Here is a 25836-nt window from a genome sequence, read left to right as displayed (position 1 = left end):
TTGGTCCCTTCGCGATATCTCTCTTCTTTTTAATCGTATCAATTAGTGACTCAACCTCTTCTACTGACCGAAAATTGTATATTGGATTATCCGACATAATACGCAGCATTGCGGGGAATTTTAACTGAACATTAGCTCCCAACTTCCATAGTTCCTCCATCTTGTTCCCCAGCTCCCACTGCCTCTGTTCTGTAGATTTGCATAAATTCGACCTAACTAGCAGTGAATAGCCATCTACTAAGTATGGACCGTTTTTAAGTGCCCCACTAAGAATCTCCTCTTTGGTGGTATAGGAGAGAAAATTCACAAGGATCTTCCCAGGTTTGACCCTTTGGGGGTTGCGATGAAAAGGCTCTCTATGCACTCTTTGGACTTTGCACTCAAGATTAATATCTTCCTTGCCCTTCAAGATCGTATTCTGTAGCAATTTAATGATGAAAGCCTTCATATCCGACCATTCCTCGGCTTCCGGGAAATTCAGAAATTTCAAATTATTTCTTCGGTAATGATTTTTCACTCTCTCAAGATCTTCCCTTAAGGTTTGGTTTTGCCTGGCTAGCTTAGAGATCTCAGAAGCATTCTCCACCCCATCCTGCTTTACTATGAGTACCTCTTCCTCTAACATCTTTGTACGGAGGGTTACTTCATCCAGTTTTTGGGTTAACTCCAGGCAGGATGCTTTCATGCCTAACTGATTTGCTTCTGAGACCTCAAATCGGTGCTTAATTTCACTTTTCAGACCCAGTAGAATGCTTGCCAGCGAATCTTCTGAGTTTCCCTGGGTCACTTCAGATATTCCTGCATCCGAACTGCTCTGTCTATTTTCATTCTAAGCTTGTACAGGGGCTCCTGAGACCTCAGATAATGCCAACACTGCTTACTCGTGGGGATTGTAATAGCTTCTTCTTGGGGTGCCATGGTATTACAGCTAGGCTACTTCAATTTTGAGGAATCGTCGTCTCTATTTGCGCCCTTATTTGTGCTATTTCAGTTTCCTCCAAATGATTTAAGTGAGGAAGTAATTTTTATTCTAGTGGGCACGTTTACCGTTTTATTTTTATTTTTGCCCTCGGTCGTTTTTCCTGGTGATTTTCCTGCTCCCCTACTCTGGAGACTCCCTCCTCTTTGCCGACCTTGCCTCGCCTTAACAATAATTTTAGCTCCTTGCGCTGATCCTGGAAGTAAGTCTGATGAAATAGGTACAAAATGTGTCTTACCTCCAGTGTTGCTGGTCCTCAAAGTGTACCTAGAGGGTGCCTCAGGTTCCTTGGCATTACCTGTCTCCATATGCGAGAGGTTCCCCACTCTCTCGCTCAGCACTCTCCACTTCCACGCTCCTGATGTGGATCTCCGGTCCCCAGACTTGTTCTGTCTCTGCCCCCAGCCCTGACACCGGCCTCCCAGGAACGTCGAAGCTCCGCTGCTGCCTCCTTCCATCGCGTCCCCGAGGATCCAAAAATCGCCCCCCGGCACCCAACAGGCCCGCCTGTCTCATGCGTCTGTGACATACCGCAATGCTCTAAGTTTAAATATGTATTTTCCGGCGGCGGCTCTCTTTGCAGCTCCCTTCCGATAATACTCTCCCCCGATGGCGCCCGCGGCCATGACCATCTACCTCACGGCCGCCATGTCCCCCCCTCTAGAGACTAGTCATAGATTCTTTATATATCCATTTTGCATTAAACACATTCTTTTATGGTGCAGTATGCATTTTTGGTGAGACATATGAGTCATATTTGTAGGCTATGGAAAGATGGTCTGAAACAGGAGCACAATCTCATTGGAGAACTGCACGGCCATATTCTGGTCTGAGCTTTATAACATTTTCAAAGTGTGTTCCGAAGGTTGTTGAAGCAAGTATATCTGAGTTCAAAGCCACCTTTCAGGATGCAGCCTTATGACTCCAACTACTTATATCTCCCATATTTTTGTCTAAGTCTGAAGGGAAAAGATTTGATGACAATGACTGTATGCAAATTCTGGTTAGGTTTATTTTACCACATCTACCACATGGATCAGAGTCAAGGTTTGGGTAATACATTATCTGCATTGCCAAGACCATTTTGAATTATTCACATGTTCCCTGCTTGGTCACGTCAATAATTGTGATTTGGCTTAGAAACTGGGCTATCAAACCCCATGTACGTAAGACCTTTTTGGCCAAAAGATATCCAGACAGCCACATTCTGCTACTGCAGGAAATACTATCAACCCTTATGTTTTTTGCAATGATTCTCTCCTTTATTTTTAGTAATTGAAGAAAAGACTATCTAGTTTCCTGAGACTGAGCAGTAACACCACTAATCCTACTTTGAAGAATCTATGCTGTGAATCTCCTACATGATGCTAGTTGAGACCATTGCCAACCACCCATGTATTAAAAGTAGGAGTTAGACCTGGCATCCTTGGCATGGTTCTCCCCTAACCTTTTGCCTTCAATCCTCCTGTTTTGCTGACTTTGTTTTTACTGGGGTTTGACTGCTATCCCATGCTAAATTGCTTGTGTTCTCTCTTTAAAACATAGGTTAATGTATTTGTAAGTCCTATTAAAGTGGTACTTCATATACCCAGGGCCTATAAATTAAATGCTACTAGTGGTCCTGCAGCACTGATTGTGCCACCCACTTAAGTAAGCTTTCAAACATGTCTGAAGCCAGCCATTGCAGCAGCAGGCATATGCAGTTTTTAAACTGCCATTACGACTTGCCAAGATAAACTTTTTGCCAGGCTCAAACCTTCCTTTTAATTACATATAACTAACCCCTAGGTAAAGCCCGAACAGCCCAGAGGGTAGGGGGCAGTGTATTTAAAAAGTTTTACATGTACTTTTAAGTTTTACATGTCCTAGTAGTGAAAAACTCCTAAATTAATCTTTTACTATTAAAAGGCCTACCTCTCCCATAGGATAGCATTGGAGTTACCTTATTACATTCAATAAGCCGTAGCTTCCAATTGGGAGCAGGTAGACAGTTTGGTGTCTAAACTATAGTAATTAAAACCCTTCTTTCATGGTAAAGTAGTGTTTTTAATCATGTCTGAAAATACCACTTTTAGAAAGTTACAAAAAGAACACTTGATGGACAGAATGCTGCACAATGTCAAACATTCTCCCCAGTACAGAGCTCTGGGCCTAAATCCATCGTTTTGTTTGCTCCCTATGCCATTCCAGTTCAGACCCAGCCGTATGCAAATCAGTATTGACCCTCGACCAAACTGCCAGGACAGGTCCTCTCTGACTGGAAACAAGTATTCTGGCACTCGTTTCTGGGCATCACCCCTCATCAGCCAGGATAGCTTGACTCCAGTGGCATGGAGAGCACGGACCCACGGCTGGGCACACCCATCCCATTACGAGTGACAAATGCAAAAACAACAATTGATGGACAGACTGCTGCATAATGTCAAACATTCACCCCAGTACAGAGATCTGGGCCTTAATCCATAGTTTTTTTTGCTGCCCATGCTGTTCCAGTTCAGACCAAGCCATATACAAATCTGTCTTGACCCGGTTTCCCATGGGAACAGTCCAGCCCGAACTGCCAGGCCAGGTCCTCCCGGGACTGGAAACAAGCATCCTGCAACCGTTCTCTAAACCCCCTAAACAGCCAGGCTAGCTTGACTCCAGTGGCATGGAGATCACGGGACCGGCGGACCACACGTGTCAGTCCCATACAGACTTCCCACTCATTCCATATATGTTAGGGCAAACGGTGTCTTAGGGGCCACCCATACCAGCACTCCCCTGGCATAAGTCGAGTAGGAGGAGTGAAATATCTGACCCCTCCACTTCTTCACCAACCTAGCGGCACCGGTGTCATCTAGGTGTGTTTCTTGTAGACAAGCCACTGCTATGTGATGCAGTTTAAGGAATGATAGCACTTTGTATTGTTTTGTGCAAGTGCCTCAGCCCCTTACATTCCAACTTAGAAGCCTTACCTCTGTCGCTATGTCTATGTATTGTGTAGGTCATACATTGCTCATACCTCTGCTCACCACCTGCTGTCAACAACCGTTGCATATCTCCAAAACGAACAATCAAACAATTCTGTAACAACATACCCCATCACAAGGACAAATAACGTGCAACTGTGTCGTCCTCAATGCCCCCCATGCTTGTTGCAGGATGTGCACAGCTTCCTCAGTAGCCCAACAGGACCTAATGAACTCCCCATTACAACCAGTCTCCTGATCGGCACGCCCATCAACATAACCAGCAAAAATCCCCACCAAGTAGGGAGTTCAGTGCAATCTCAGCATGTGTCGCAGCCAGTGGCCAACCCACGCAGTTGTCTCTCTGGCCACCCTATCAAACACCACAGCACATACCAAGAGGCTCACAGATAGCCCATTTATCTGCACTCATGCACCCCCTCGTAGGTCAAAGTTTTGAGCGTGCAGCATTCACAGTGTAGATTTATGAAAAATAAACAACAGTACAGAGTCTTCATGTACAACGCCCCTCAGATGACATCACCAGCAGGTGCAGCTTCCAGTAGGGTCTCCGGAACAACATCCACCAACAGGCTTAGCATGTCTGGTAATTTCCCTGGCTCCAGCGATGTCGAGTCATCCGGGGACACCGGGCCCTGCCCTTCGTTGTTCCTAAGTGCATAGTGCCATCCTCGCCAACAGTGATTCTCTGCTCCTCTTGCTGAACCTTACCAGGGTTCTCTGCTGACTGTTTGGGTCACTGAATCCCTTTTATGGGGTGGGTGCCCTACCTCCGCCTCTGGCCTCACTGTTCATGGGGGTAGCGTTCCCTCCTGCATTTCCAGCCATTCCCACACCTTCTCTGGTGCCTCAAAGAAGTGTTCTTGCCATGTGCTAGTACCTTAAGTTGGGCCGGATAGAGTAACATGTATTGCAATTGTAAGTCCCACAGCTGTTGCTTGACTCCTAGGAAGGTTTTACGTTGTTCCTGCACCTGCTTGGTGTAGTCCGAGTATATGGTAATTTTGCTCTTTTCAGAGCTAAGATTCTGCCTATCCCTTGCTGCTCGCAAGCTACAGTCCCTGTTGCGATAATTTAGTATTTTTGCTATGATAGTCCACGATTATGCACTCTGGGGGGCGGGGGCACCAGGGCCCTGTGTGTTGTCTCCACAGTAAAGAGTTCCGACAGTCCCGGTGTGCATAAGTGAGTGAATACCCACTGTTCCAGGAACTGTTCTACCGATCCCTCCTCCACGCGCTCTGGGAACCCAAAGACTCAGTTACTGCTATGTCAAGCGCGTCCTTCTGTGTCTTCGTCCCGGCATAGCAGGGCTCTCATGGCCATGGTCATCTGGGTCCCCTGCAGTGTAAGCATCACGACGTCACCTTTAAGCTCCACAATGTCACCCTCTGCCGTGGACACCTTGTCTGCCACCGTGCATAGGTCTGCCCTGAGGAAGTTCATGCCAATAGTCACTGTCTCAATTTGATTTCTTTTCCCAGTACCTTTCTGGATCTCTGTATGGCCGCCAGTAGCTCCACATAGGAGGGTTCTTCTCTCTCACCATCCTCTCCCCCATCGCCGCTACCCGTTTGTCTCGTTATGAGCTGTGGCTGGTAGCGTGGTGTACTGTGTGATTGTGTTGACCCCCGTGGAGTGTGCTGCTTTATCTTTGGCCATCACATTGATGCAGAGCATCTCCTCACCACGTACACTCCTGATTACACTATCCACTCTGGGTTGGTGTAGTTCCAGGTTAGTCCCCTACGGGCACCCCCAGCCCCAGTCTCACATGCACATTGACTCGCTGCTTGGGCATTACCACTCGCGCCACCACAAGGTCACCCACCAGGGCCCCATGTTCTTCTTCGAGCAGGGGGGGCCTGTCCTTTCCCACTTCCACTTTAGCCAAGGACCGAGTTGTCTTCTGGCAATCCTTGCAAACTGAAGGGGCTCAGTCTGGGGGCCCATCCGCCATGCTCCCTGGGCGGCTATCCCGCCACCTCAGTAATGCAACCAGTTCCTCACTCAAGTTCTCCCTAAATCACAGGGCATGTGCTGTGGTTCCCTGGCTGTCCCCCCTCTCTGTCCACCAGGTTCCTTTTGCAGGCAGGTGGGGCCTCTTTCCAGTCCGCCAACTGATGCTGTCCCGCAGGCCCCAGGGCCCCACCAGTTCCCCTGTCAAAGTATAGTTGTTGAATTCGCCTGGGCCCCCAGGACGTCTCAGCACAGTGGAGCCAGGTCCAACCACACCCGCATCAGCCACCAGATATCAGGAGGACCACAGCCTGGGGCTGCCAGCCACCACCCCAGGGCACCACACAATGTGTCCTCCACGTTCCATGCATCTATTGGCGCCCCTACATCACCTCTCCACCCAGCACACTTCGACTCATTCAGGCACCGCTCCTTTTCCAAGCCAATCCGTCGGCTTCAGGGACCCTGTGCTGCCCCGCGACGGCAGCCCGCTGTCTCGAAAACCTCTAGAGAGGTCCCAATCCGGGCTTCAGTCACCCTGCCCAGGAATGTGAAGAGGCCAACAAGGCCCCCCTCTGGCTGCAATTATGTGGCTCCAGCCATCTGCAGTCACCCCACGGGAGAGCAGAAAGTTCAGTATCAGCAAACAGGGGCGGCTGACGCTAACCCACACTCTATGGCCAAAGCTCCTTATTACCATGGTCACCAATTCGGCTCAGGCCACCCACATGGGCCGCACCTCAGGAGTCTTGCAGGATCCCGGGCCTCTACTCACCACTCCTTCCCTGCCCTCTTCCCACCTGAGGCCGATGGCGTTCACTCGTCGATTCGGGAGCACGGTCCCATGGCACCTCTACGAAGGCCAAGCCATTGGGGCTGACCGCAGCCACTTCCGTCTTCCACCAGAACAGCCCGGAGCACACTTGTCGACAATCTCACTCTCTGGCGGCCAGCGAGCATCCAGGAAGCCCCCAGGAATGCAGCTCAGGGTCCATGCACTGTGATCATTGATTCAAGCTGGCTACAGGAGCCAATATGTCGGATTTAGGTAAGATTACTGGGCAGGCCAGCTGGGAACTCAGAGCCTCACGTCCTGTCAGCAATGCTGCTTGGCCTCGCCCTCCTTGATTTATTTATTAAAATGTATTTTCTTTTTCTCAACTGGTGTAGGATTTTGTTGTGTTGCCACCTTTGTACCGTTTGAAAGTGCTGCGTAAATACTTTACACATTGCTCCAATGTTAAGACTGACTTCAAGCTACTTGAGGGCTAAGCACAGGGTAAATTGGGGTTCGCTTGTGCCTTCACCCTGATAATGATAGTGCTTCCTGTTTCACCCCACTCAACCAGCAACCCAGTTTCTTACGAAGGGCCTACTATTCTATACAATGAATTTAAAGTACAAAGATGGTAGCTATTTGTTCAGCAAGAGAATAATACATGGTTTTCGTGTTAGATAGAATGATATACATTGTTTCGGTACAGTAATAATTGTACCGTAATACGCAGTTTGGAACTTTGGTTTCATTTGTATACCAACGGCCTACAATTATTTTTGATGCTTCATTCTTAGTGTTTCGACTTATAATGTTTCTAAAATAGAAATAGAATAAAAAGCTTTTTTCAAATATTACTTTCATGGTTTCCTTTGTTCATGTCAGGGAGTTAGGTTGGAAGCCAGTCATTTTTTAATGGAGTTGATATGCAGATCCCGGGAACCAGATTTGTGCTAAGCACAATACAATTTATTGTCTTTTTAATATCAAGCAATCACTAAATGATGTATTACTGTGAGGAATTTCATTTGATAGTAATTCATTCAATAATGTACCAAGAACAAGATGCATGTTTTCCACTGTCCACTTGTAATGGAACTCACAGCACAGCATGATTTTAAGGTATATTGCAAGAGGAAAATACTATTGAAATGCTATGAATTCTATGTGCACATAAGTACTTTTGTCTTTTCTCTTGATTGACCATACTTCCTAGTAATGTTTTGAAATGGTATAATTAACATTTACAGCATTTTTGGGTGCTAATGTTGGCAGTGGTTTTCTGAATAAACTACTCCATCCTTTCCCAGTGCAATTGCCAATGAAGAATTGTGGGTGAGAGGGGTTTTGGAGAAGAGTAGACAATTACGATTGATTTTGTTGAATAGATTTGAGAACAAGAGCGTTATACGAAATATGCACTTCCTTTAAAAAAAAAAAAATAAGTCACATTATTTGACCCTTACTCTTAATTCACAATTCCTCTCAACCTAATAATTCACAGAAATGTACAAAGGCTTAAAGAATGTTGTAACCAATTAGGGTTTGTGTCAGCTGAATGTTTAGTCAATGATTTGGGGTTAGGTGATTTGGATCTGAAGTAAGATTCTCCATGTGGCAGTCATAACTGAGGAGGTATATTTCTTATAGTGCATGACTGGAATATATCTATCTCTTAACTTAGAGGGATGACCATTAATAGATATATTTAAAAGAGGTGTCTCTGATTTTTTGTGATTCATTTTTATATCCTCTAATCTACGTGAATTCTTACATTTTATTTAGTGCGTATTGTATATTTTGTGTCTCAACTTCTAAATAAAGAATCCTGTCATCACAATAAAGCTTCAATTTGATGTATTGATGTACATTGAAATTACCAATGGCTCAATTATAAGGAGAATAATATTGGAGACAATGGAAAGGCTTTGCTGAGTTCTCCAGGACACTTTGATTTTGCCAGTCTTCTGTGAATTTATTATAATTATAGCAGAAGTGTCTCAATATAATTTTTAGTTCAAATTTTTTAGAAAATGGCAGCAAAGAAAGAATGCTTGGAGTATACAAAATAGTGCCAACCAATTCACTAAATATAAAGCTTTTTAAACATTGAGCTGCGGGAAATAATCAATTACTTCAATCAAATAATTTGTATTGGCTGATATAGTTCTGTTGATCCCTAGGTCATTCTAATCACCATGAACTAAGTTGCGCATGATGCGGTTGACTAATATCGCAGTGAAAAGTTTAAAGTCAGCGTTCAGTAGACAACTAGAACAGTTAGTGGGTTTCCCTTTTCTTCAAAAAGCTGCTACTACGGCTTCAGAAAAGGCAACTAGAATTTGCTTCCCAAGCATGATTTGATTAAATAGTTTTATTAGAACATTATATAACTGAGGGGAAACTCTTCGTAAACCTCGATAGGAATTCTGTCACTACCAGTAGCTTTAGCTGAAACGTTAGTTTCAGTAATAGCAATATAAACAGTAAGCGCGGCCTGCAGGTCCAAAGATAGCTTGGGGAGCTGTATATTCTCACCACATCGTGCGAAAACACCTTCACCTATTGTGTCAGTGGTCTGATAATCAGATTTATAGTAATGTCAGAATATCTGCTAAATAGAGGTTTGCTGCTGAACGGGTAATTTAGATACAATATTAAGAATTTCTGTTACTGAATTTGTATTTAAATTAGCTTTTGCTAGTGAAACCAGAAATTTTCCCATATGGGTTCTTTCTTCAGACCATTTCTGCTCTATGGTTCTTTTATTTAGCAGTTCTTCCAATACAAAAATTATCCTTTAAAAGTTGCCTAGCCTTTAACAATATTTGAATGTTCACTTGGAAATTTGAGGCTACAATTGCAAGAGTTGCCTTACCAACAGGTGTTGGTGTGAAACTATTTTTATTATTTTCTCCTTTCATAAGATGCAATTACCTGCCCCCGAATGTTTTTTAAAAGAGTCCCATACAATGGATCAGTTTCCAGCTTTTTATAAAAAAACGAATCTTAGAAAAAGTGGACTGAGATTTTCCATTCTGAGCCTAAGAAAAGAGTATGAAGCTCTGATGGTCCACACATTTGTGTATACTATTGAAAACATATGGGGCTTGAAATAAGATCTTGTCCTTGTATATACAACTAGAAAACTATTTTTATGCATTTATGGCATACAGTAGTTTGAACTGCGAAAGAGGAGGGACAGAAAGCATAAGAGATTTTTCACCCAGCAATGCACACAGACAAGACACACAAAAGTATAGTGTGTGCCCACAATATGCTACAATCTAATACTCCACTGCTATATTCAGCATTTTTGCTCTGCTGTTTGTTTTCAGAGAGCACTTTAAAACTTAACTAGGGCAGCCTTATTTAATAGATTTTTGCCTAACAATTTCCAGTTCGAGGGTACAGTTCACCAGGTTTACAGGCATTGGGCGCATTTCACAAAGGTAAATATGCATGTGTTTATTTACTCATGTGTAGATCTACTCCTATACTCCTTCTTTTTTGCTATTCGCAGTTTCTAAGTGGCGATTTACATTTATGTGTCGATTTACATGTCTCTGCCCCCTCAAATGATGAAGTGGAGACTTCTACAATAGAATTAACACAAGTGTAAAGATGCTTTTCACCTACTGGTGAAGAGCTCCACTACTGTGATTGAGATCTCCTAATGGGAAAACATATGACAATGTAATTAAGTGCATTATTAAAAAAAACTATTAAAATAATATAATGTATAATATGAATGTAAAACAATTTCATTTTTTTATTATTAACCTGGGACTAATAAACAAAAAATGTTACAGCACAGTAACTAATCACATTACATGTGTATTCTGAAATGGTATGTATCTGGGTACAGTAGACCAAGGACCTAATATAATCTTACAAGTCTAATGGGGATTTCATCAAATCATTGAGGTGTGCACAGATCAGGAAACAGTGCCTGGAACATTTGCATTCATTCTATTTTTAGCTGCCTGGCAGAGCTTGTATGTCCTTTTTCTCAGGCACGTGAAGTTGTAAATGAACAGCACTACCAGAAAATAAATTACCCGGTATTCCCCAATGGGGTAGACCAAGTATCATAAAGCTAAATCACCTAGGACATGAGATTAATGAAGAAAATCAAGCAAAGATGTTACTAAAAACTTTACTTAGTAGATGGCCTTTGTCCAATATACTATATCCCAAAATATCACTCTCTGTACTGTCAAAAAAATAAAAAAACAATCATAACATCTATTGCATTGCTCTCTCATGAATCTGGTACCACATTTTAACTTGTTCATGTTGTGAACTAAGTACACACACTACACAACAAAACCCCTTTCCAGATGGTGCATAAGAGGGAGCCGTCTATGCTTACTTTTCAGTGATGGTAGTTTTTAGAACCTAATGCGGCATCACTCTTATAATATTGAGTGTTTTTAAAATCAAACGACTCTACGTTCATGTAATCTCTGAGGAACTGCACTTGAGTGCTCCTACAGGTGACAGGAGATATGCATCACTTTCATAACGTTGCGAAACAGTGCCCGGGAAAGAATAGCCTGCTTTGCAGTGAGCAGCCTGGATTTGTGTTGAGTCAGAAAGTAATTGAGCCTGCAGATATCTACAGTGGGGTTAAGGCCTCGCTGCTCCTTTGAGATTAGGAAACAGAAGAGACGAGATCCATCCATCTTGTCACCAGGTGGAAATCTCAATTACATCTTTTGATACTGCCGTGGTTCTCGAATTTCCTGTGAAATGTCAGAGGTTTGCATTGAATAGAAATTGACAAGCCTTATAAGGCTATCTTCAACTGAAGTAATCATGAGCTAGTGGAAGTGGGAAGCTGTTGTTTTTCTCCCTCTGGAGATGGCGATGCTATTGGGAGATATGGTAACAAGGCAGCCCTCGCCACACACCTGTCAGCATTAAGACCTCGCTCTAAAAGAAACTCTTCTCCGTCTTTTGCTTTGGAAAGCCCTCTTGGCTGGAAATAGAGAGAGTGTAATGACAGACTTGGGTGCTCATTTAGAGAAGGTCTTAAGGAAGCAAAAGTGGGTTTAAATGTGATATAAGGAGAGTTTTGCACATTTAAGAATTTTCTGCTATAGAAAAGGGTGAGCTACTACTGTATTACAGTTGCAGTAAGTCTTCAATTTTTACGACACAAATACCATATTTCCACAACTGTGACATGTTTTGCCATTGTACTCTTTCATTACATATGTGGTAATTCTCCATAACATAACATAACATTTTATGCATTTTCCACAAATGTGGATCATTTCTAGCAAAAGTTCTTTAAACTGGAACATCCATTGCTCTTTCAGATCCTGATTTTTGAAAAGAATCAGATACTAAATCACTAAATTCAACCCTGAGACCATTGATGAGAGATGTGCAAATGAGCAACCTCCAATGACCACACAAGATTTCAAATGTAATTGATCCATGAATTGGGGATGCTGCTTTATCAATCTCTGCACCACTGAGTGCTAGTTCTAACGTGAAGTTGTGAGGCTTTTATTTAATTCGCCAGTTTTGTTAACTTCACAAACATTTTTTGTTTGTTTTAAGGGTGAAACTATAAACTAAGAGTAAATTCATCCCCCATGAAAAAGATATCACAATAAAATTCTTTCACAAAACTTTCAGAGAATGCTTCACCCATATTTTGCGAATTTCATAAACTTCTTGAACTGCAACAGTTGTGAACTTGTGCAAGTACTGTATGTTCCACACTCGCCTAGTTCCAGCAGGGATCAGTACACAACGGAGATTTATGGAGCCCTGCTATAAAGAGTGCTCAGGGATTTTCTTTAATTCAATGGCATGGTATGGTTAAGCACCTGAACTTGTTTTTAGTGCCTGTAGGTATTTGACCAAGAAGCCTTCTGAGCACCAGTGACCAGATCCTACAATCTATACTCTCTGAACATGTGGTGTGCGCAGATCTGCTGGAAGACCTTAAATACAACAGACCACCTTCAGTGTTACGAAGAATCTACATGTGTCAATGTTGATTTTGGCGTAAATTGTCATTGATGGAAGAGATGCCCTTTAGCTAGCTCCAGAGGAATGGGAAAACTGTCATGTCTAGGGTTTTTTTCCTAGCCTTGTTGTGTAAGGTCTTTCCTAAATATGATTTTTACATTAGCTGTAAAGTTATGTCTGCAATATAGCAATATTTGCTTTGCTTGTATCAGTGGTTCCTGTGTTCCCTTTATATTCAACTCACTATTACTTGAGCAGTATGTATTAAAATTGATATCAGGGCTTAAAATTTGATAAAATAAAAAGTGCAGGCACCAAAGGTTTTCCTTAGGAGTCCACCACCGTTACTGCTGAAATTTGAGATTGGCGAATACAAATGCTGCCTGCTGTATGTTCCACCTCATACCTCTTTTTTCCAGCACACTGTACATCTATCTCTTTTTCTCACCTGTCCAATTTATTTTTCATACCTGCTTTCTCCCTTTGTTAATGAATCCCTATGTTTTGCCTTCTTCCTTTCTTCCATTTCTTTCTTTTGCTTGCTCAAAGTATTAATCGATGTCCTCTCACCTGCCTCTACTTCGCTGGCTTCCTTTGGAGAAGCATATTACATTCAAGGCCTTATTTCTTGCATATAGGGCATTTTTACACACAGGTCTGGTGTTTCTTAGAGGAATGTTTCAGCCATATGTGCCATCCAGAACACTTACATTGGCTAGCTCTAACTTTGCGATCCAGCCTAGGTGTAGGACGGTGTGAGCAGGAGGCCGGTCATTCAGCTACCTGTCCTCCAAACTCTGGAATTGTCTCCCATCCCAGCTTAGTTTTAGCCCAAGCAAAGCTCTGTTTTGGAAAAATCTTAAAAGCTGGCTCTTCTATTATGGCATAAACATGGGAATGCAGCAACATTGGGAAGCACTGGTTGGGTAGTTATGTTCTTTAGGAAAAAACATAAACATAATTATAAAATGAAACACATTAAGCTCCATTCCCTAGACTTTTGTGCTGGTGCCCACCACCAGCATAAGTTAAGTACTGGTAGTTAGGAGTACAAAAATTAAACTCAAAGCAGCTGTCATTGGTAGCAGACAACCCGTAACATGCCAGAATTAATTATGTGCATGATCCCAGAATCACCTTCTTGATCATTTCTTTATAAAGTGCAGCATACCAGCAATTAGCACCTATAAAGTGCTCACAATTTTGTCAGACATTGGACTTAGAGCACATGCAATAGTGACTTGTTGAGGATTACTTGATTGAAGACAATTCTCTGTGGCTGGAACACTAGTCCCCTTGATCCACAGTTAGCAAGAAAATAATTGAACCGTCTCACTAAAGGCACAGAAACATGTTGTGTAGCGTTTAGTGCGTTAAATTCAGTTCAAGGTGAATTAATCATTCGGAGATTAAACTTGGGTGATCTATCAGAGCGTGGTTCATTCAATTTTGACCCTTTCCATTTCCCATATCATTACACTGTGACTATCAACCTTTCCCTTATTCCTACAATTTTCCTGTATCCTCGCTGAGATTTTTCACTGTATTTTTTGTCATCCCGTTTTGTTTTCCTTGTAATGTTTTTATCCTAAGGGCTATTTGTGGGACTCAATACATGCTTTTATTGTGAAAAATGGCAATCAGGGACAGCGTTAGAATGTCATCCTACAGATTCCTATGGTGTGGGTATGAATACTTCTGGGCTGTGCCCTGTAGGGGCTTGGGCAATCTCCCCCCGCTGCTGCAGGCGGTGCTCCCACTCAAGCCTGTAACCACTGTCAGACAGACACTTCATTGCTGCTCTCAACTTCTCCATAACCTGATTTTTGTTTTTCGTCCTCCTAACTTTAACCTTTTGCCTCCATAACAGTAATTTTACCCACCTAAACTTAACCTTTTGCATCCTTTTTGCCTTCATAAACTGTCGTTTTTCCTGCCTAAATGTAATCTTTTGCCTCCTTTTTTCCTCCATAAATATTCTTTTTTTTCTGCCTAAATTTAACCTTTTGATTCCATAAAAAGTATTTTTTCCCACCTAAACGTAACCTTTTTGCCTCCATAAACAGTCTTTATTACGCCGAAACTTAACCTTTGCCTTCATTTTGCCTCCATAAACAGTTTTTGTTCCCGCCTAAACGTAATCTTTTGTCTCCATAAACAGTCTCTTTTCCTGTCTAAACTTAACCTTTGCCTCCATTTTCCCTCCATAAACAGCTTTTTTCCGGCGTAACCTTTTGCCTCCTTTTTACCTCCATAAATACTATTTTTTCCTGCCGAAACTTAACCTTTTTGCCTCCATAATAAACCTTGTTTTCCTACCCCTTCATAAAACTTTTGCCTCTTTTTTGCCTCCATAACCTTGTTTTTTCCCGTCTTTTCGTGACCTTCTCTCACACTAATTGTGACTCTTTTTCCCAAGTTTTGTAACATTGGATCATTTTCCTAATGGTGTTTTCTAATTCCCGCCTCAACGTAACCACTTTCCCCTTCCCTCCTTCTCCTAACCCCACCCAGCACCCCGCCCCCTCCCAGGAACCTACCTAATGGGGGCTGCAGCATGACCCCATTGAGCAGGTCCGGGGCCAGCTACCCCCTCTACAGCAGGCTAAGATGATGCTCAAGCCTGAAATCGCCATTAGCCAAACACCTTACAGCTGCTCTCAACGTCTCATAAACTTGTTTTCCTTCCTCCTAACTTTAACCTTTTTGCCTCTACTTTGCCTCTATTAACAGTCTTTTTTCCACCCTGACTTAAACTTTTGTCTCCTTTTTGCCTTCATAATCAGTCTTTTTTCGGCACCTAAACTTAACCTTTTGCCTCGTTTTGCCTCTATAAATTCTTTTTTTCCTACTTTATGGAGACTGAAGCGTGGCTGCACAGCAGCACTGTGCAGTGGGCGTGCCAACAGCCCACCACCGGCGAGCCAAAGGCAAGCCCATCTGTACCTGTCTATTTCCTTCCAAGCCTGGACTGCGGTCAGCACCAGGACCCCTGGTTATCTAACCACCCACAGATACTTCAGAGCTGAGTTAACTGCCCTGATCCCAAGACCTTGTAGTGACCTCTGCAGCCTCACTTCCCATCGATCAATGGTAGGACCCTTGTCTTGCCGACACTGCCGATTCTCCTGCAAAGTCAACCCAGCCCCCCTTGGAACCCAGCCTATACCCACTGACAAAAGAGAAATCCAATGCCTCCTGATCAACTCCCGATCACTCCACAAACATGCAATAGAAATCTGGGACACTATAACCTCTCTCACCCCAGTCGTCATCTTCCTCACCGAGACACAGCTCAACCCTGCCCTGCCCGGACATCACCACAGCCACTCCCAGCAGCTACAAGATCATACACCGAGACAGAGTCAACAAACAAGAAGGTGGCATGGCCATCATCCACAAGGAGCCCCTCCACTTCAAAGTAGCCTCTGCCGGCTCCACCCCATTATGGAACACCTCCATTTCAAACTCCACACAGTCAGCAAGTCCACCATCAGGGTCACCCTGGTATACAGACCCCCCCCCCCCCCCCCAGGACCATGCCCTATCTTCTGCAAGGACACCTCTGACTTCCTAGCCCCCCTGGCCATCCTCTCTGTGAAATTCATCTTCCTGGGCTACCCAAGCGATGCCAACACGGCAAACTTTATAGAGTGCATGAACAACCTCTGCCTCACCCAAATTGTCACCGACCCCGCACACATAACTGGACACACTCTGGACCTGATCTTCACAGCCGGCAACAGAATCAAATACACCCACACCTCGGAGATCACCTGGTCTGAACACTCAATTGTCCACTTCTCCATCTCCACCACCCCTAACATGTCACCAAGCAGACCAGCACTGCCAATTGGAGCTAGAGCATAGTAACAGAAAATCTATTGACCAACACCCTCAACACCTCCCAGCCCAGACACCACCACTGACCTCAATGTGGCCTTCCAAAATGTTAACTCCTGGATCACTAATTGCGCCAACATAGTCACTTGCAAAACAAGGTAACCCTCCAAACACACCAACTGGTTCACTTCTGAACTAAAAACCTCCAAATGCTATTTCAAACGTCGATGCAGGGAAATTTGCACTCATACTTTCTGATCCTCTGCATCCTATTTCTTGAATTAATTATTTTGTTTATGCTATATCGTTTACACTGGATTCGCAGACGTGGCTTTATGCTGATTCCGATGTATTTTTACACTCTTGTTTTGAGGCATCTCTATGTCCAGTTATTTTTAACTTTGTAATAAATTAACTAACCCTATATAGTTGTCTGTGGTTACTATGTGTCCAGAGAAATTCCTGTTGAATTGATTGGTATTAATAAACAACGTTCTCCCCTCTATGCATACATACTGTTAAAAGGAAACATCAGGTTGTGATTCTAGAACAGGTCTAGAACATGTGGGCCCTTCCCTTTCACCCTGCTTCCACTGAAGCGGCAGCTGCAGCTTCTCCTACCTGGCCACCAAGACCTGGAATGGCCTCCCACTCTACCTCCAGACTTCATCCACCCTACAGAAGTTCGGAGATGGCCTAAAAACATGGATGTTTTACTGACAACTCCCAGCATTAGCCTCCTCCAGCTCCTGGATACCCTCATGTGGGATAAGCAGTGCTCTACAAATCGTTAATTGATTGATAGGTACAAACCAAACTCATGTAGAATGACCACCAACTGCAGATGTAGGAAGACCCTCATTAAAGTTGGTCTCTTTCGTCCTCTGCAGAGAAAAGGCATGGTTGAGTTTATTCTTTAGTTGGCCAGCAATATGGTATAGGATAGTGTTTCTGCAGAGATGCCTTTAAATTTTTTTTTTTCAGAGAACACCTCTTCTAAGTGAGGGGTGATAATGGAGAAAAGATTCATGGTGCTTCTCTTAGTTATCGCAAAGACACAGGATCGCCATTAATGTCTTGTTTGTTTACATTGACAATGACAGGTGGAATAAAGAGAACCGTTTTATTCCCCCTACAATGATGTCACTTTCTGAACTGGGGTGGTGGAGTGAGCTAAAGAATGATGATGGATTAAACCCAGATCAGTTGACTGGGGGTGAGTGTTTGATTTGCTCAAGCGCTCCGTCCATCATCCCAATTGGTATCACTTTGTTCGCCCTAAGTTGGCAGGGTATGCCCAGACGTGGGTCCCTTGCTCACTTTGCCACTGGATTCAAGATAGCCTGGCTGATGAGGGTTATGAACCCGAAACCGGTCCCAGGATGCTGGTTTCTGGTCCAGGGAAGACATGGCTTGGCATTCCGGGCTGGACTGTTCCCATGAGGCACAGTGTAAGACTGATTTGCATATGGCCATGTCTGAACTGGGGTGGTGGAGTGAGCTAAAGAATGATGATGGATTAAAGCCAGATCAGTTGACTGGAGGTGAGTGTTTGATTTGTTCAAGCGCTCCGTCCATCATCCCCTTTGGTATCGCTTTGTTCGACCTAAGTTGGCAGGGTATGCCTAGACGTGGGTCCCTTGCTCACTCTTCCACTGGATTCAAGATAGCCTGGCTGATGAGGGTTATGAAACCGAAACCGGTCCCAGGATGCTTGTTTCCGGCCCAGGGAAGACATGGCTTGGCATTCCGAGCTGGACTGTTCCCATGAGGCACAGTGTAAGACTGATTTGCATATGGCCATGTCTGAACTGGGGTGGTGGAGTGAGCTAAAGAATGATGATGGATTAAAGCCAGATCAGTTGACTGGGGGTGAGTGTTTGATTTGCTCAAGCGCTCCGTCCATCATCCCCTTTGGAATCACTTTGTTCGCCCTAAGTTGGCAGGGTATGCCCAGACGTGGGTCCCTTGCTCACTTTGCCACTGCATTCAAGATAGTCTGGCTGATGAGGGTTATGAACCCGAAACCAGTCCCAGGATGCTTGTTTCCGGTCCAAGGAAGATATGGCTTGGCATTCCGGGCTGGACTGTTCCCATGAGGCACAGTGTAAGACTGATTTGCATATGGCCATGTCTGAACTGGGGTGGTAGAGTGAGCTAAAGAATGATGATGGATTAAACCCAGATCAGTTGACTGGGGATGAGTGTTTGATTTGCTCAAGCGCTCCATCCATCATCCCCTTTGGTATCGCTTTGTTCGCCCTAAGTTGGCAGGGTATGCCCAGACGTGGGTCCCTTGCTTACTTTGCCACTGGATTCAAGATAGCCTGGCTGAAGAGGGTTATGAACCCGAAACCGGTCTCAGGATGCTTGTTTCTGGTCCAGGGAAGACATGGCTTGGCATTCCGGGCTGGACTGTTCCCATGAGGCACAGTGTAAGACTGATTTGCATATGGCCATGTCTGAACTGGGGTGGTGGAGTGAGCTAAAGAATGATGATGGATTAAACCCAGATCAGTTGACAGGGGCTGAGTGTTTGATTTGCTCCAGCGCTCCGTCCATCATCCCTTTTGGTATCGGTCACTTTTAGGATGCATGGAACAACACCAAACTCCAACAACTAACATGCGGGGGCCAAAACTGTTACATGTCGTAGCTTCAATGACGTTTGCTTGAGAGATGCGCAATGATGGTTGTTTAGTCATGCTTCAAGTTTGTGTATCCCCCTTGTCTTCTTAGATCAGGGATGGTGGTGTATGTTTTTGGAGTCCCTTGTGTGGTTATTTGTGTATAGCATAACCAACTTTAAAAGTCCTTTACTTTATGCATGAATGTAGGCGTGTGGCCGTTTCATGGAGGTGTGTGTGCATCTGCAATCAATTTTGTTCACGTCTGAAGACAATTACGCAAAAGGTATTAGCAGTAGTACTAATGTGAAACTGTATCTGGTGACTAACAAGTAACCTGAACTACCTACTTTTTTTGTAGTACCTCTACATTTTGTGAACTTGCATAAAATAATTGCTCACACTACTCATTCTATGCTGTGGCCCTGCAGACATTTTGTTACAGCGGACTTAGAGCCCACCAATTGCTGAACATCAGTCTTAATATTTTAATGACTGATTAAGAGGCTAACCTTAGCCTTTGAATAAAGTTAGCCTCTTAATCAGTCATTAAAATATTAAGACTGAGCACGGACGGTGCTTTCTTCGGAGCCAGTTCTTTCTTTCTTTCTTCCTCCTCTCATACTCTTGATTGACATCCCTTAGCTAAACATGTGAACTATTGGCTTTTCTAGCATTCACTATATCTGCATACCATGCACACTAACTTCTAATATATTTTAATTTCTTACGGATTGCTGGGTTACTTTCTACTTGCTGAGTTCTTACATTTACTATTGATACTACTTTGTGTATATACACCGCCACAAACCTTCTTTTTCAACTTGTTGACTTCAAGCACTTCCTATAAACGTTTGGTGTCGGTTGGGTATCTAAATCACACATCATTCAGGAAATGTTAATCTAACATATGTTTTTTTTATTACTATTCGTACAGCCTTGAAAAAGTCAGGATAGTGACGAAAAAAGTGTCGGCTGTTGTGTTTTTCACCGAAAATTGACTGTTGTCATTTCACTGAAAATTGATGTAGTGCTCAGGACTGGGAAACGCCACGATCTAAACTGTTCAGTCCTTGTATTAAAAGTTGTGTTTTGGAAAAAAAACAGCAATTGACAAATTGATGTTAATAAGTCAATAAATGATTGAACATGAATGACTTCTCCTAGTATCTGTGTTACCTGTGAAAAAGTGACAAAACTGTTCAACAGATCTGCTTATACTATATATTACCAAATTAGCACTAAGGGCCTCATGTAGGAAGCCAAATACCGGTCGGTAACGGCCGATTTTCGGTAATTATACCGTTACCGACCGGTATTTTGGCTTTTGGTATGTAGGGGGATCATTTTTGTATTCGGTAATTTACCGAATCGGTAAAATTACCGAATCGGTAATTTTACCGATTCGGTAAATTCCGAATACAAAAATGAGATGTAGGGGGAGTGTGTGGGTGTTTTTAGGAGTCGGTATTTACCACCAACTAATAGTTGGTGGTAAATAATGAATGGATGCGTAAAAGCATTTAAAAGCGCTCAGAAGTGTGCACATGTGGCAGACATACATGCCCTTAGGGCATGTATGTGTGCCACATGTGCACACATGGCCGAATCAGGGGTGCAACAGGGTGTCAATGTGACACCCTGCCACCCTTGCATGTGTTCCCCCCATTACCGAATCGGTATTTACCGATTCGGTAATGAGGCATACCTTCCCATCAATGGGAAGGTATGCCTCATTACCGAATCGGTAAATACCGATTCGGTAATTACCGAATTTTACCGATTCGGTAATATTTCCCCAATGATTACCTACATACAAGTTACCACTTCTTAAATACCGATTCGGTAACGTTCGGTATTTAAGAAGTGTTAACTTGTATGCTACCTACATGAGGCCCTAAATGTTTGGAGTGCCGGGGTATATCTTGTATAACACGAGATCTATTTGCTTTGCTAATGTTTGTCCCATGGTGCCAATGTAAAGAGTTCTTTCACGCTAATGTTAGATTTTCATCTATGCTCACAACCAGCCCCTGAATCTTTTATCGCTGGTTAAAAAAACATAACAACAACAAAACCCTAAAAGAAAACTAGTTTTCCTTATAAATGAAACTGGGGTTACTTGACAGCCTCTTAATGCCAGCTGAGCAGAGAGCTGCGCTTTGCTCTCACGTCTTTTTCTGCAATTAAACGAGTAAGAATAGCTGTGGCACTCGTGTTAGGCAATGAAAGGTAAAACGTGCTTACTCGATAGGAAGTGCTGTGATGTCGGGCCAAAGTCCCTGTGGGCCTCGTGCAACTGTCGGATGCGTTCATCAATGGACACCTGGGGAGAGAAAGGAGAAGCGTGTGAGTCTCGCGCCACAGAGAAGATGAGCAGCGGCAGGGAGAGAGAGGGAGGGAGGGAGGCGTCGTTTCATCTTGTGCTGAGCCTGGCCCTGAAGGAGCACTGCGCGCAATAAAGCGTCAACTGATACTTTCTCCATGCACGCGCCCTAGTGCCTCATTAACCCATCATATCAAAAAACATAAAAAGGAAAGCGCACATTGCAGAATTGTTTGTTTCCGAGACAACTACGCTTTCAACAGTTTCCTGTCACTCTTTTGTTACCTGCGCCGGCAGCGCTGTGAAATGGAACTGCAAAGCGGCGTGTGACTTGCCATAAGCCCTTTCAGAAGGGAGATTTCAAACTGTGTGGTAATTTTAATTCTCTTTCTGCATAGAGAGAAAGTGCCGGCATCAAGCGGTGCTCTATCTCCCGCAACCCGGCTCAGTCTTTGTCACATAATGCAGCTTAAACTCCCCTCTGGAAGCCTTCCTACCAGGACGATGCTATCTTTGAAAATAATACCACGCGCCGCTTCTTGCGATGCTGGTATAATTACACTAATTCCGAGCCGGGGATTGGAAATCTCATGATCTGTCCAGCCCACTCCCTTCAAGCCCCAGGACAAAGCCAGTGTGAGGATTTTAAACAGAGAAAATGCGGACTGCTGCCGACAACTGCCTCTGCCACAAGATGCCTTTAACAGAATACGAATGAAGCGTAATGATGCTACACTTAAGAGAAACACTACAGATGCTTGTGAGCGCACAGATGAATGCGTGAATCACATTGATAATTGAAGTGAATGGATACAGTATCAAACCAGCCGTCAAGAGAGCGGAAAACATCCTGAAGACATGGGAGATGTCTGTCAGGCTCTTTCAAAGGCTGTGTACGTTAGAGGTGACAGATGCCTGCTCAACTGGTGGGCATTAATTATATGATGCGCACTCTGAGGCAAAAGATAGAAGCAACACATTTCAAAGGATAGTTCTCACACAACTTCCGAAGGGGTAAATTATGCATTAATTGTAGTACATTATATGTCATGGTTGACATTTCCGCCTCTAAGCGGCAGCGCCTGTCATCCTGTGGTGATCTAGAAAAATGTAATGATTCGCTCCCTGCATTCTAGTGCCCACCACCAGAGGGGTGCATAGTGTCACTTTCCTGTGTTCCAATAAGCTTCCAGATACCCCCCCTGCATGCATATCCTGACTTCCATCCATTTGGTCACTATTTGGGAATTGACATCCATGTCGGGTTTTGTGAAAGCCAGCCTGCTCATGCTTGAAGGCAGACTGCAAATGTTTGACAATCTGTTACCTAGACTTCCCTGCTCATTGCTTTGACTCCACCCCTGCAGGCCAAGGATGGGTGGATGAATTCAGCTCACCTGTGGCTGGGTGCTGCTAGCCTGTTCACACCTGATGCATGTGATTACTGTGAGCTCTTTTAACCCCTTCGATGCTAGGCCTCCACCCCCCCCCCCGTGCTAAGCCTTTTTTTTTTAACTATTTGGGATAGTTTGCGCTTAGGCCCCTGTAACTTTTTGACCATATAAGGTATCCACGCCAAATTTTCGCCCTTTTTTTCCCAACATCATGGGGATTCAAAAGGTACCCAAGGTTTATGGATTCTCCTGAAGGGGACCCAGAAATTAGCCAAAATACAGCTACATTTTTTTTGGGGGGGGGAAATGGGAAAAAAGGGCACCAGATGAAAGTGTCTGTTTTTTCCCCCCTGCAAATGGTATCAAAAAAGGGGTTGTGGTGCTGAAATCACCATCTTCCCAGCTTTCAGGGACAAGCAGACTTTTGTCAGAAAACCAAAATGGTTTATACAGTTTTGCCATTTTTTTGGGACATAGCCTATTTTTGCTATTTTTTGTGCTTTCAACCTCCTTCTAGATAATGGTAGAAATGAGTATGAAAGCAATAATGGATCCTGGAGACCTATACATTAAAAAAAAAGGAGACAAAATTCTGAATTCATCAAGGGGTCATTTGTGTAGATCCTTCAAGGTTTCTTCATAGAAACTAACAGTTAAATATAGGAAAAATTGAAAATGAGTTGAAAAAAACAGCCATTTGTGTCAACGTTTTCACCTGTAACTTCTTCGAATTATGACAGCTATATAAAAGCAATATACCGTTAAATTTGCTGGTCCTTTCCGGTTGTGGGGATAATAATAATAATCCACATTTGTAAAGTGCAAACAATCACCCGTAAGGGTTTCTAGGTGCTGGGGGCCATCAGGAAGATTAAGCAAGCTATTGCCCAGAGTCACATGGTGCTGGGCTAATCTGCCGCCGGAGCCGGGGATTGAACCGTGATCCCCAGATTCCGGAGTCAGTCGCCCTGGCCGCGGCGCCACATCTCTTCACTATATAGGACTTCTAGGTGCACCAAGAACCTGACGTACCCAGAGCCAATAACTGAGCAGCGTCTTGCAATGGTTTTTTATTTTGTACCGGGTATATAGAAATTAATTTGGGAAAATGCATACATGGAAAAATTGGTATGAAATGCACCTATGTATTTCTGAAATGGGAACAAAATATAGAGTTTAGAAACAGTAGATATTTGCACATTTCCGAAAACGGGAGTACCCATACTAGCATGAGAATTATAGGTCATTTTTCAAAATGACTTCTTTTTTACACATTGTCTTTCATTTGGAAGGCAGAAATGCATCGAAAGTCAATAGGTAATAACAGTTGCTCTACAATTCTGAAGTCTCCCGATAAAAAATGGTACCTCACTTGTGTGGTTAGGCCTAGTGCCCGCGACAGGAAATGGCCCAAAACGCAACGTGGACACACCACATTTTCACAGTGAAAAATGACCCTTTTTTGGCAAAGTGCCTAGCTGTAGTTTTTGAACACTAGCTCTGCCGGCACCTAGGGAAACCTAGCAAACCTATAAGTTTTTGAAAACTAGACACCCAGGGAAATTCAGGATGGAGTGACTTGACTGGCTCTCACCAGGTTCTGTTACCCAGAATCCTTGAAAACCTAAAAAATTGTCAAAAAAAACACATTCTTATCGGGAGACCTGGGGGAACGCTGGGTGGTAGGAAATTTGTGCCAGTCCATTGATGCCACAACTTTCCCACACAAAAATGTGTGGAAAAAGTGATTTTTTTCAGCTAAATTTGAGGTTTGCAGGGGATTCTGGGTAAGAAAACAGAGGATCCACGTAAGCCATACCTCCCTGAAATCCCCCGGGTGTCTAGTTTTCAGAAATGTGTGGGTTTGGTAGGTTTCCCAAGATGGCTGCCGAGCACGGGGCCAAAAACCCAGGTGACCCCCTGGCAAAACCAGGTCGTTTTGTGATAGGCAATTTTGATGTCGCCTCAAAAAATTTTGGACCCTTGCCTGTCGTGGGCACTTGGGCATCCCACACAAGTGAGGCACGATTTTTATCGGGAGACCTGGGGGAACGCTGGGTGGAAGGAAATTTGAATCAGCCCGGTGATGCCACAACTTTACCACACAAAAATGAGTGGAAAAAGTGATTTTTTCCTGTTAAATTTGAGGTTTGCATGGGATTCTGGGTAAGAAAATGTTGGGGGATACACGCAAGCCACACCTCCCTGAAATCCCCTGGGTGTCTAGTTTTCAGAAATGAGTGAGTTTGATAGGTTTCCCTAGATGGCTGTCGAGCACGGGGCCAAAAACCCAGGTGACCCCTCTTGCAAAACCAGGTCATTTTGTGATAGGCAATTTTGATGTCGCCTCAATACATTTTGGGCCCTTGCCGGTCGCGGGTACTTGGACCTCCCACATGAGTGATGCACCAGTTTTATTGGGCAACCCGGGGGAACGCTGGGTGATAGGAAATTTGTGTCAGCCCGGTGATGCCACAACTTTCCCACACAAAAATGTGTGGAAAAAGTGATTTTTTCCTGTTAAATTTCCCAACCACGCGTGTGAGGTACCATTTTTATCGGGAGACCTGGGGAAATGCTGTGTAGAAGGAAATTTGTGGATACACACAGATTCCAGAACTTTCCCACACAGAAATTTGAGAAAAAAGTGATTTTTTTCATTTAAATTTGAGGTGTGCAGGGGATTCTCGGTAGGGAAATTTTGGGGGACCCACACAAGCCATACCTTGCTGGACTCCCCATGGTGTCTAGTTTTCAGAAATGTGTGGGTTTGGTAGTTTTCCCTAGATTGCCGCCGAGCCTGGGGCCAAAAACTCATGGGACCCCCATTGCAAAACCAGGTTGTTTGTGAAAGATAATTTTGGAGTCGCTTGAATAGGTTTTGGGCCCTTGCCTGTCGCGGGTACTTGACCCACCCACACAAGTGAGGTACCATTTTTTTGGAAGACTTTGGGGAATGCGGGCTTGGTG

General features: G+C 43.8%; 1 protein-coding gene across 14 annotated transcripts in view; it reads right to left on the bottom strand.

Annotated features, from left to right (window-relative positions):
* Positions 1-25836, bottom strand: part of DMD (dystrophin) — a 7596173-nt gene that overhangs the window by 939068 nt on the left and 6631269 nt on the right. For all 14 annotated transcript variants that reach the window (XM_085622447.1, XM_085622454.1, XM_085622449.1 and 11 more), the window contains one exon: positions 21394-21472. In XM_085622447.1, coding sequence (XP_085478573.1) covers positions 21394-21472 — 79 coding nt within the window. The remainder of the gene's footprint in view (positions 1-21393; positions 21473-25836) is intronic.

The sequence above is a fragment of the Triturus cristatus genome, chromosome 8 (genome assembly GCF_964204655.1).
Source record: "Triturus cristatus chromosome 8, aTriCri1.1, whole genome shotgun sequence".
Taxonomy (NCBI): Eukaryota; Metazoa; Chordata; class Amphibia; order Caudata; family Salamandridae; genus Triturus; species Triturus cristatus.
This window is presented reverse-complemented; position numbering and strand designations above follow the sequence as displayed.